Consider the following 13,468-nt stretch of genomic DNA (forward strand, 5'->3'; position numbering starts at 1 on the left):
TACAGTGAGATATGAAGAATATGAAACACACTTAGGGAAGTGTTTACATTTCTGTGCTTAATCTGCAGAACCTCCTTCTCCATGAAACAGAATAATTGTGTTCAAAACAAAAGACAATAATTCAAATTTTTGTTGTTGTTGTTCTGAAGTTCTGCTTAGAAATATGGACTTAAAGGCCTTAAGTCTTACCATCATAGTGCTTTCCTTTAGAACTTCACTGCTTTATATTAATGACTAACTGTATATAATTTGAGTTTTTCTTCCATTTGAGAACCTTTGGGAAGTGTAAGGATAACCTGTCATGGGAAAGTGATGAGCTAACTGTTTATGGGTCTATGGTTACCAAAATTGTGAGCCCTAGATGTTGAACAATCTGGAAATTGCTTTTCCTACTCAAATTGTCACAGAAAGAATTGTGACATATTCAAAGTCTTGTTGGATGGGACTGTGAGAAAAGTGATCTGGTGGAAGATGTCCCTGCTTACTGCAGGTAGGACCAGATGGCTTTTAAAGGTCCCTTTCAACCCAAACCTTTCCACGACACAAAGATAAGCAAATCTGAGTGCCTTGTTCATTTCCAAAGACTCCCAGGTCTCTGACATTCAGATTTGTCTCAAATCCCTCCATCTCCCTGAGCTGAATTAAACCACGAGAGCAGAGCAGGACTGAAAGGTGTGATCAGATAAATGCTGCTGCTGAGCTGAGGATCTGGGGTTTCCTTGTGGCCATCCTGGGAGTCACTCCTGCTCCTCAGGATCATCCCCGGCATGTGCCAGCCCCTCTGTGTTTACAGCGGGGTTTTGAAAGCTTTACTGCTCTGTGCATTTGCCTTTGGACAGGATTCAGCTCTTGTCATTTGACACTTCAACTGTTTTTATCTTGAACTTTCTCATGAATTTTTATTAAGGAAAACTCTTGGGAGAGGAGTTGAAAGACAAAAGCAGGGACCTGAGTGGCCTTCAGACTGAAAGATTAGAGAGAAATGGCAAAGCCTTGGGGAGAGCTGGGAACTCTACTGGGGGGAGCCTCAAAATGTTATGAAAATTGGCAGCATTGTGAGAAGGGATTCTCTGTGTGGTTCCCACTGCTCTTTGACTTTATAATGACTAAAGCAAACTGGTGAAAACTTGAGTTTCCCTTGCTCATGTTTGTTGTCAAATTTGAGAAATGATGCTAAAGCCAGCAGAGCTAGAGCAGAGTTGTGTGGTGAGAGGCTTGTTGGATGGGAGGAGTTGTCACAGATGGAGGCCGGAGCAGCTGTGCAGAGCTTGGCTGATGGATCTGGACTGTGCCACCGAAATAAACTCATTCAGCTCTGCCATTTTATAAAAACACAGCCTAGGGATGGAGGTTTCATTGTGTAATGAAGAATCAGTTGCTAAAACAACAACATGGATTCCAGAACTGGCTGAAAACTTTGGGGTTTGGAGTTTGTGCATTAAGAGAACAAAGTGTTATCTGTAGGATATAACTGCCTTACTGGGATGAGACATTTAATTCAAAGACTGATTTTTTAATAAAACTGCCATGGCAACCCAAATGAAAAGAAGTGATTGAAATATTTTTCAGTTCCACAGTTCCCAGCACACTACAAATCTGCCTTTTTTTGTTGTTAGGTTTTGGTTGTTTGGTTTCATTTGTTTGTGGGTGTTTGTTTGTTTTGTGGGTTTTTTTTGTTGTTTATTTCTCTTCCAAAAAAGGATCAAGGGAGAGCTTTGGGAGATGGGGAGAGGCTGTTTTTGACCTTGGCAGTAACTGTGCTTGGAGAGGAGAGCTTTAGAGGCTGTGGGAGGAAGCAGGGGAAGGAGAGTGGTCTCTGGGAAGCTGCAGCTCCTGCAGGGAGAGCGCTGAGCAGATCAGAGGCAGAAGGGAAGAGAAAGCAAAGGTGTGCTGGGCAGAGTTTTCCAGGGGCCAGAGGCCACTGTGGAGAGTTCAGTGTAGCTCATAACGTGCTGAACTGCCTGAAGCTCAGACAGAAAGAAAGGCTCCAGAAAATACAGAGAAAAAGGAGTCATGTGTACATACAACTTTTATTTTTGTTCTTTCTGAGAGCATAGCATGAAGCTTTCTCTAAGAGAAAGCAAACGCCAACACAGCAAAACATCCAACACCAACAACCTACCAGCTCATATTTGAAGTTACACCTGGGCTTTGGTGTCTGATTTGAAGTTATAAACTTTTGGTGTTTATTGAGTGTTCATTTCCTGTGGACTGTGTTTGCAAATTCACTTTGTTCTGTTTGATTGAATGCCTGGACTGAGAAGTCGCTGAGTGAAGATGATGTCTGTCCTCATCTATGTCTTCAGAGATATTATCATCTATATCTTTAGAGAAAATTCTCTAGAAACATTTGAAATGTGGCTTTTACTGGTTTTGTGCAAGTATTTGAAGTAAATCAGTCCTTGCTAAAGGTTTATGATTTAATCAGCTATCAGTTTAGGGTTGTAGACACAACTGCTTGGGTTTATAACTTGTTTACATGAGTACAAAATCAATATGGGCTGTCTACTGCCACTGAAAAAGTGCAGTAACCCGAAAGATGAAATACATGCTTTATTATGTTATCACTAATTGCTGGAAAATATACAATACTAAACTTAGAATCTGGTGGTTCATGGGACTTTTACCTAAATGTGCAGGGAAAGGGAATAACACCTGAATATCTGGAATTTTTACTCATTGGTCTTTTTCTTTTTCAGGAAATCTTAAAACTAGAAGGCAGCCTTGGAATTCCAAGACAAAAAAGGGCTATTTTGGCAACTCCAATACTAATTCCTGAAAATCAAAGACCTCCATTCCCCAGATTAGTTGGCAAGGTAAGTCAACAAACTGGGTCAAATTTTGATATTAAGTAATTGATCTATTACTCTTACAGTTTTGCAATGGCTATTACATTGGTAGGAACCCAGATTTCTTCCTACCCTCTTTCATCCCTTCTGCTTTTGGATTTTTGGATCTCAGGCAGTCTCTCTGTAGAAGTTCCTTCATTAAGAATTTCTTTTGGGGAGTTTAAGATGGGAGTTCTGGGCTCCTCAGGCACAAGGAGACGAACCAGGCCCTGTTTGTGCTGCAATGTTTTCCTGGCATTTTGTCATCCTGATTTGTCCCCTGTTCCTGAAGTGCTTCTTGGGCATCACAAGTGCCTTAGAGGATGCACAAAGACAGAAATGTGAGAGCATCTGGCAGGCTGCTTTTCAAAGGCCCTGAGAAACCTGTCCTCAACTAATGTTCAAATTACAGGAATTGCAAATGATCAGCACCTTGAAACATTTGGAGGTGTTATAATTTTTACAATCTTTTATGGGTTTTTTTCAGCATAGCTCCAATTTAGGTATCCAGATGATTAATTTGGCTGGAATATATTGCAAACAGAAAGAGAGATTATGCATGTGTCAGGGGACACAGAAGTTTTAGAGATATTTAAGATAATGGAATGACATATTCTAGGTCAACTGTGGTAATTTGCAACTGAATGCTGAACAAAGCATAAATAAAAAGGTTTGGACTCTCAGACCTACTGATTGTAGGGAAGAAATTCTGTCAAAATCAATGCAGAAAAGAAAAGCAGCTATTTCAAGTCTTTCTGACTTTTCACAGATCTTCACAAGACAGGCTGTGAGGTTCTGGTAACCACAATGGATGTCTGTAGTAACTCAGAGTTCTGGTTCCTGTACCTGTGTCAGATCCTGCACAAGTTGGAGAAAAAGCTGTTCATCTTTCCCTTAAATTTAGATATTTATCATCAGCTTTCCATAGCTTCATGAATTTTTAAAAATTCACTTAGTTGCTCACTTCTGTGAGGTGTGAGGAACGTGTTTATTCCCTCTTCCAAAATATTTTGGGGCTCATCTTCAGAAGCCACATGGACTGATGGATCACAGCTCCTGCTGGGTGTTGGTTTTTCCTGAACCTCATGAAAAAACCCTTTGCCATCTCTGCTCTGCTGTGATCCCTGCAGAAGGACATTGCAGATTTGTGTGGTTTCTATGGTGTTTTGGGGAAGAGGCAAAACATCCAGAAAATAATTTGCATGTCATAACAGAGTTTCAAAAATGAGAAGGAATATGAAGCTCTCCTGACTGCATGGAATGGATGATAAGGGTAATTTCAGATTTTTGACTTGTGTGGTACCACCACGTGATCCTGTCTGGGTGTTCACATAGAAGTCAGGTTTCCAGTGTGTTATTTTCCCTTTCTTTCTTACTTTCCCTTACTTTTCCCTGCTTTAGCAAATTACCAGTGTGGTTTATTAATTTGTTCTGATTTCCTCTTGCTCTCCACCTCATGCTGTGCTGGCTGGAATTGCACAAGGTTGTTTGGAAGTGATTGCAGCAGCCAACAGGTGAAATGCTGATTAGCACTTAGTGGGGAGCTGGGCAGATGTGTGGAAAGAGGAGAGCAGAGGGAGGACAATTAATTGAGTTTTATTTCACAGTTAGGAAACACATCATAAAAGAAAAAAAAATTAGGAATTTTAGAGGATTTCCTTCATGAATTTTTGATATATGTATAGCAGGAAGGAGATACTGCACTGGACAAGTGAAAACAGTGTTTTGCTCAAATTAATTACAAAAAAATTTCAATTAGTATTTAGGTTAACAAGGAGGTACATGTGTCAAGCCTGTTCTCTGTGCTGTCCCTGGCTTTCCAGCATCCCCACTCAGGAACTGGATTATTGCCTTGCCATTTCCACACCCTTCACTAGGGTAGCTCTTAATTAAATAACTGTCCTAGGATAGCCTGCTGTGCTTGTAGGTGGAGAAATCTCACCTTTAAGCAGGATTTAAGGTTTTACATATTGTGCCTTTGTGCCTGAGGGAGAACCCTGAGATTAAAACATTTTAATACAACCTTTGTGACCAGATGGCCCAGGCTACAACTCCTGGCTGTTATTGATGTGTTTTGTTTAGCTCTTGCTGATAGAGCACTGGGATATGATATTCAATTTTTAGTCTCTCTCCATATGCTGCTTTTCCGGTTTATTTGTCCACATGAAGTCAAATGAAATCCAAAGCAGTGGGATGCAGGATTATTTTGTACTTCCACTGTATTATTCTCCACTTCACCATGGAAATGTTTTCTAAGACTAATTTAGAATGGTGGTTCTGTGCATGTGCAAACAATGGCACACTTCAGCTGAGGATGGCGCTTTTTGAAGTTTAATCCTCACTAATGCTGACCCCAAGGAGCACAAAGGGAATTGTGGAGATGCTCAACAAGTCCCAACTCTTTTCCCACACTTCAGAAGAGAAGGACACCTGCAAAGTGAGACTGTGTTTATCCAGGCTCAGAGGATTTGCTCTTCGTGTTATGGATGGACAAATGGTGAATCAAGGATTCTATTCTCCAGTTTAAAGGAGATGTCCTGCATAAGAATGAATATTGCAATTGTTGGCAGGTAAAATCTGGAAGCCTGGTGAAAATTGGCAGGACATTTTATGCTCAGTGAAGGGCAGAACACAGAGAGAGTTACACCGAAGTCTTTGCAGGAAATTATTGAATAAATCAAACCCAAAAAACTTTATTTTTTTCCCATAAGAATTTTTTTGCTGTTATTTGTCTGTTTTGTCTTTTGGAGGGGGTGTGGGGCTGGATCAGTTATTTTTGATCAGAAACTTTCTATACTTCCTGCCCCTGATCTGGCTGTTAGCTGCACTTGCATGGCAGGACTGACCCCAACAAAATCTCAAGACTAGAAGTGGTCCAAGCTTGCAAACAGAATAAAAAATCTTTAAGATAAATGAAGTAGTGGTTTGTTTTTTCCTCTTCTGAGATGTGAATTTAAGGCAAAGAGCAAATGCATCTTGCCTGTTAAAGCAGCAGTAGAAAAACACTTGAAGAAGGCAGGAAGCTGAAGAAAACTGGATGTAAAAAGCTGCTGCAAGCTGGTATTTTTGGTGGCTATACTATTTATATACCATAAATTGCATGCTTCACAGAAGAGAATTGCCATGGACTAAGAAAGCAGCTGTAAAAAAATGTCAAACTTCAGGCAAAAAATTGAAGTGTCAAAAGAGATGATCATGATATCTCAGCCTGGGAAGAGAATCCAGACTGAAGGTTTGTAGGTTAGAGGAAGACATAAGAGTGGAGCAACAGTGAAACAAAAGCTGAATTAAGAAGTTTTTTGGTACCACTGGGAGATTAAGCAGAAAATGAGAGAGAGTCTAAAGTTGAGGAGGAAAGGACCTGGCAAGGATGGATGTCCAAGCCTGGAGGATAATGGTGTGTGCTCACAGAGAAGAGAATGATGTGCAGAAACCCCAAAACCTTTCCAACACCACGAGAGGGATCTGTGTGAGTGCTTATCAGCTGCTTGGCTGGGAAAGGTCTGGATCCAAATAATTGGCCTGAATCTTTGTTTCAGTTACTAAAAATGATGTGGAAGAAAAAGAATGCATTTCTCATAATGGAACTAGGCATGGGGTCTACAGGAAACATTTACTGGATTTTTAAGGGTTAATTTTTTAATATCCCATTGTTTGTTTTCAAATCATTACCACATAAATGCAGTGGTTGTGCTGTGCCAAAGCATGGTCAGTAAAACAGGAAATGGTCATCAGCAAGAATTTTGGCTTGTCCAGAAGACAAAAATATTTTGGTGACTGCTGAAGAAGTGGGTGAGGAACTTTTTCAGAGAGGAGATGGAATTACAGAGACACAAGGAATTTTGATTTCTTGAATAAGTCTGGTGGCATAAAAGGAGAGCGTTCTTCTAAAATACGTCTACAATTCCATGTGGGAAAGGCATATCCACAGATAAGGATATAGAAAAAAGAAGCAAACAAGGCAGAAAAGTGAACAAATGGAAAAGGGTGTTATTTATGAATAGCACTTAGGCAATAAATAAAGCTCTTTGAAATCCATCAAGAAACAAAGATTGGGTTTAGAGAAAAAATCAAGTTATAGTCCAGGTAAAGTAAGACTGGGCAGAAATATATATGTGCTCAATTTGCTCTGCCTAGCACAAGCATTTTCTGTAAATCCAGATGATTTAAGTGAAAGGAATACACTGGTGTAATAACTAATGGATATAAATTTTGGCATAAGATTAAAAGAAAAGTTTCTGGTACCCAGAGAAGACAAATTAATTTCCACCAGCAGTACTGAGGAGGGAAGACAATATTTGATAAATATGTGATCACAGTTGCATAACACAGCTGCTTCTGATCCTGACAGAGCAGACACCTCCAGTTTTCCTGCAACTCTGGTGTTCCTGAAATGTGTAAAACCCTGCTGAGCTGGGCCTGGATGGTTGGAGGTGTCAGGGTTTAACATCTGATTAAATTCATGGAAGAATGGCACACTCCTGACCTTCAGGGAAAAACACCAGCCTACCTCAGCAATGGAAGCAATGAAAAGAGCAGCACTCCATTAAATGAAAGGGCTTTCATTGCATGTCCATGAATTATTAAGCTACAGCACATTAATTCTCATTAAAGGATATGTATTTGATGTCCTAACAAACTATTAAGTGAAAACAGCACTTCAGATTTGTCTCTTTGTCTGAGAGGTGTCTCTTCAGCCCTCCCTTTTTAAAGAATACTGACATTCACATAAACAATTCCAACAGAACACATTTGTTTTCTTTCAGCTAATAGAATTTTATTGGGAAAATTTGCTAAAATACACCTGTTTACTTAAGACTTTCGGAAGAATCACACAAGTTGCAAATGCCTTGGAAAACTGGAAAACAATAATTTACCATAATTTCTTCAATGTTTGATGTTGCTAATAAGAATAAAAGAATTTTAAAACATTTGGGGAATACTTTCTAATCTAGTTACTATGGTTACAAGATTGTTGGAGATAAAGCAGTTATGTGGCAATGATGGAATCGAATTTTCTGAACAATATTGATATATCCAGTACCTAATTTCCTGCTTCATAATAAATCATATTAATGACCTGAAGGAAGGCAGCAAACAGAAGAGATTTTCTGCTCTAAAGCTGTTCAGCAAAGTATGCTGCAGTTTAACTGCCACACTGCTTGTCTTAACTTTGATTTCAGGCGTTGATAATTTTAAACTGTGCTGCAAATTAAGGTAGAGGTGAGAAAAAAGTCTGTCCCTGCCAGTAAATTGCCTATGGAAAGTAACTAAGATGAAATAAAACCCTGGAAAGTCATTTGTCATTGGCACAGTAACTTAATTGTAGGCTCAAGTTTAAAATGTTTGGATTATTTCTAGACATAACAGCTATTCCATCTAATGAATAAGGATGGAGAATGAGAATTATCATTCCCTAACCCCATTCTCTGTGGTTTTCATGGAACCAGACTGATGTTTTTTTTACCTTTCATCTTTAAAGTCTTCCAAAATGATCCTGTATCCTGAGCTGACTGATGGGAAGTTGTTTTTTTCCACCTTGATTTTCTGTTTTGTTTGAGTTCAGTTCTTTGGAATACCCACTCAATCTGTCCAGTTCCTAGAATCTATTTTCTTATTGAATGTACAGTTTTGAGCAAAAACTGGGTCTCTGCATTCTTAGCAGGGCCAAATTTTAAACTTAACAAGATGCAGAGCCTAATTCTGTATTCTTGGATTGGTAAAACAGGATATTTGGATGCAGGATTTCTGTTTGTTTAATCCCTTTAATTTATAAAGTTTCTTCCTACAAATCTATTCAGAGTAACACTTTATCTTAAGTGGGATGAGAGATGCAACAGACTTACCCAGCTTTATTTAGTAGAGTGATATGTTAATATGTTAACATAAAAACTGCAAAATATCAAAGTCAGGGAGAGAGCACTACCACAGAGCTTCCTTTAAATCAATTAAGATATTTATTTGATAGCTCTGAACTGATTCATACTGCTTCAAACATGATTGTTTTTCTGTTCCCTTCCAAACAATTCCTCTGGTTTCTTGTTATACAGTCAATTGTTAGCAAGTTTATAATACAATATAAGCAATATCCAAATGAATGACATTTGAGGAACAAAATTAACTTATCCCTGCCAATTTACAAACTAGATACTGTCATACTGTCAACCTTGGTGCTTTCATTAATGAAAGACTTTAATAAAGGCATTTTGCAGCCTGGTCTGGCGACAAATTTGATATTACCAGCTGTGGCTTGTTAAAATGGAATTAAGTAAAGATGGTTGGCAGAGCATTTCCAGAAGGAAAAATTATATGTATTATATATGGCTCATCTGTAAGGTGGAGTAAATAGCTGTCACTCAGGGAACAACAGTAATTTTCTTCCTCCTCCCTAACTGCTGATTCTCTTCAGTGATTAATTGAAGAGAATTTTAACCTTTTTGTGTTTTGCCCTTGCTTTTTATCATACATGGATGATTCCTGGGGTTTTTTTTCCACTTACAATTTAGGGTGATGTACAGCAACTGATCAATAGGGTGAATAAAGGAGTATGATGCCATTATCCATAATGACAGCTGTGTTTTAATTCAGGAAACATTTTCCCTTCTCATTTCCAAAACATCTGGTGCTCTTTTCCAGCTGCCCTCTAAAGGCACATTTTTTTAACCTTTCTGGTTTATCATCTTCATCACTTACTGTGCAACCCTGTTGGCTGAATTCAGAAATGGAATAAGTGAGGTATGGTCTATAGGGCAGAATCATGGAATGCTGAGGCTGGAAAAGGTTTCTGCAATACCTAATTTTGAAGTTAATGTCATTCTTCTCTATTGACCTATTTTTCTTTCTGGTCAAATATATAAAAACGTAAATGATTTCATTTTAATCAGTGTTCCACTGTTGACCTAAAGCTTTCAATTACAAAAATCCCACATATCAAGTAATTTCCCTTTGCTTGTGTTTGGAAAAGAAGAATTCAGTTTGGCCACTCTACTTTCTCTGGAATGACTCACAAAGAGAAAAATCACTTTCTGCCACAGACACTTTGCTTAAACAAAGGCAAATGAAGAATTTAGAGAACTGTAATTTTTTGAGATTAACCTGCTTTCCAAAGTTCTGTGTTTAAGTTAGCAAGAGGGTGGATTTTTGGTTTGGCCATGATGTTCCTTAAATTTTCTCAGGCTGTTTATGAAGTCAGGGTGATTATTGGAATGTATATATTTGGTGTTCAAACACAGGATTCAGACCCTCCATGCTGTATTTATCTATATATACGTAAAATGCATATGTGTATGCACACATTTCAGATGTGCACAGCAATAAATGACTACAGACTTGTAGAACATATCCAGACTTCCATCAGCTCTCATTTTGATCAGTGCTGTTGACTTTGTAGGTGTTTTCCTCCCATTTTAATCTATAAATTTCTGTTGTGAGTTCTTCTCCCTGTCATTGGAAATTCTGCTTTTCCATCCAAAAATGTCCCTTGCGCTGCTGCTCTTCCACACTTTATTTCCCTGCCATGTTTCCATCTGCCTCATGTTCCTGAAGAACAGGTGGAAAACATGGCATAAATATTTATACACATTCTGTTTAAGAGTTGAAGTGACTGTTAAAACATTTGCACAGTTTTGCCAGGGTGTTATTTTAGTAATATTTAACTTGAGCTGCAGTTTAAGCCAAGTCTTTGTAAGCTTGAGCCGATCCCTCAGCAGTGCCATGGAGCCTTGTAAGCACACACTAAAACATTTCACTTTCCTGTACCCTGCCTGACCCTGAGCATGCTGAAGCTGACAGAAATCCTCCCATCAAAGTGGAAAAGGAATTTTGATAAGGCCAACCCTCCTGGGAGATTGCAGAGGGAAAAAAGGACCCTTGGAGGAAGTGTGGGTTAAGCTGATCGTGTACATATCTAGTTAAAAACACTTTATTCAATGTGTTTTTTGGGAAAATTTTTAAAGTACGCTTGGGAAATAGGATTTTCATCAAGGTTCAGACAGCTTCAGAAGGTTTTTATTTCTACAAAGCATGGACAAAACTATTAAGCTTACATTTCCAATTGAGCTTGAGAATGGATTTGATAATAGGAATCTGTTCAACAATGAAGTCCAGAAATTGAAAGTAGTAGTGATCCCTATAATCCAATAACATGTGTCTTAATATATTTTTTACTTATTAGAATTGAAAAAAAAAAGTAGCGTAGATGTAGCTGAGCTTGGCTACAACTTGAAAACTTGAATTCAGGGGCTATATTAATTTAATAGAATTCGTGTTCAAGCCTGATTTACATTATATTACAAGTATTTTATGATAATAGAAGTGATGAGAGCTGGTTTCCAATAAATAAAAATTCCATGCAACAAACCCAGCTGCTCTTATCAATGGTAGCACTTTTTGCACAATGACCCTAAATAATCCCCTCAGCACCACTGGGGTTATTTTCTGCCTCCTGATATTTCAAACTGGGATAAGAGGGAGCAAATCCTGCAGCTGACCTGATCAGGCAATGAATATACATGTGAAAAATGGAAATTCTTCCTTCCTCTCTGTCTCTGCCAGTACCAAAAGGTCTTTTCACTCTGCATTGCTCCAATTTTTTTGTGGAACTTCTAGGAACTTTGCATGCTGGATGTTTTTCAATCAAATTTGGTCAAAACTAGCCAAAAGGCTTGAGTTGGATCAGTTAAATGTTATCTTTTTCAGGAGATTAGACTAAGAAATCAGATGATTAGCAAAACAGGCTTTCCTCAACAGATCCTTTTCTACTTGACAAAGAAGCCATTGAATGTTCCTGAAGAAGCTCTTGTAGGGTTGGAATAATGGTTAAATCAGACACAGGGAAAGGGCCAAGTCTGCAGTGGGCAAATTGCTAATTGTGTAAAAGCAAAACTGTAAGGATCTGTATGAATTTCATGCAGCAAAATGGGCAATGCAGAACATCTTGAAAGTGTGTAAACAGGAAAATATAAGGAATCAACTTCCTTCACTATCACTGTGCTGTTGGGCAAACCTGAATTTGCTAAGGGTCACCGGGACACCAAAATTAACTTGAATTAATAGAATTTATTATGCATGGCTTATTTTTTCAAACTCCTATACTATCATTACTGCATTAAGTAATTTTCTTATGAGAATCCTAATTGTCAATAAATCATATTCTTTTTTCCTTAAAAAAAAACTTCAACTCAATAATGATAAATAATGCTTTGGAAAAAAAAGTGTAATTATCTGTTAATGAGAAATCATATAAACTTCATATTGTTTCCTTTTGGGCATGACTGATGAGGGATATTCTTTGTAAGTACTAGAAAGTTATTTTGTAAATAACAGAAAATTGATGTTATTTATTTCCCCAAGATTCCACAGAGATTGGTGGTTCCAAACTCTTTATCCAAGGAGGTACAGATGTGGTTCAGGACGTGCTGCTGCTGTTTGCACCCAGCAGCTCCTTTCCTCATGTACTAGAAAACAAGCTTTGACCACATTTTTCATCTTGAAAACTCCCATCCTGAACAGCCTTTTAATTCCGGGAACAAATGAAGCTCATGTTCCCTGATGATAACTCATGTGTATGCATAGGTGCTTATAATTTATGGAGATGGAGACAGGTACAACCCAGGCCAGTGCAGCAGAGCCAAGAACAAAAAATTAAAAAAAAAAAATCCTTCTTCACGGGCTTTACAAAACAACTACTTTCTAAAGTTCTTATTGGCAACCAGAGTTAATTAGATTTTTAGAATTAGACAGAAATTTTCTCATCAGCTTTTTAAATCAAAGACTAGAGGGAAAATACAGCTCAGCTGTCATTTTTTGTCCTTGATTCTCTCAAGGAGGGACTCCCTGTTGCTTGTGTAATGAACCATGGGGACCCTCCTGCAGCAGCTTTCAAAGAAATTATTATGTTGAAGAGAGAGAGAAATTATCTCATTGCGCATAATTTAGGAACAGGGCCTGCCATTTGTTTCAGTCATGAATTTACAGTCAGGAGATTTTGAGTTTCATAGATCTGGGTGACAATCAAATACCTGGCAAACAGTTCATGCAGACAGTTTTACTTCTATTGGAGGTTCAAAAAACTCTAAGAGGATTCTCCAAAATCCCCAACCTCCCTCACAAAAGTGAAATTCCTGTCAAAGTGGAAGAGAAAACTATAAACTACCAGTAAATATTTCAATTATTTTAGAAAGAAGGGAGGCTGTGCCACACTGCAGATGTTCTCAGTGGAGGGACAGGAATATGATGGAGTATCTCAAAATGAAGTGTCAAAAGAAATGGATTCAGAGCAGAAGAGAAAAAATATTATAAAATAGCAAAGAGCAAGTTTGTGGAGTTCAGACTGGGAATTAAATGCTGACTGTGGCAGGTAGCTACTGCTGCACCTTGGCTTCTCTGGAATGTGGGGTCACATCCTTCCCATTCTTTTTAAAAAGCTCCCTGAAATCCTTGAGAAACATTAGGAATTACAGCCCACTGAATCCCACTCCTGCACCAGGCAGTCAAAGCCCAGAAGCAGCAGTCACTGGAACAGATAAACTTTGGGAGATCATGAAGTGAACAGTCAACGTGGATCTTTCTAAGGCAATTCATATTTCCTAAATGTATTGAGATCTGTGGAGAAGCTGAAAGTGTAGATAAATCTGATCAAT

At 38.4% G+C, this 13,468-nt stretch overlaps 1 protein-coding gene across 2 annotated transcripts in view; it reads left to right on the plus strand.

The window, feature by feature from the left end:
* Positions 1-13,468, plus strand: part of CDH13 (cadherin 13) — a 443,548-nt gene that overhangs the window by 179,920 nt on the left and 250,160 nt on the right. For both annotated transcript variants that reach the window (XM_063168107.1, XM_063168108.1), the window contains exon 4: positions 2,700-2,816. In XM_063168107.1, the coding sequence (XP_063024177.1) occupies positions 2,700-2,816 (117 nt within the window). The remainder of the gene's footprint in view (positions 1-2,699; positions 2,817-13,468) is intronic.

This window comes from Melospiza melodia, chromosome 13, assembly GCF_035770615.1.
Source record: "Melospiza melodia melodia isolate bMelMel2 chromosome 13, bMelMel2.pri, whole genome shotgun sequence".
Lineage (NCBI taxonomy): Eukaryota > Metazoa > Chordata > Aves > Passeriformes > Passerellidae > Melospiza > Melospiza melodia.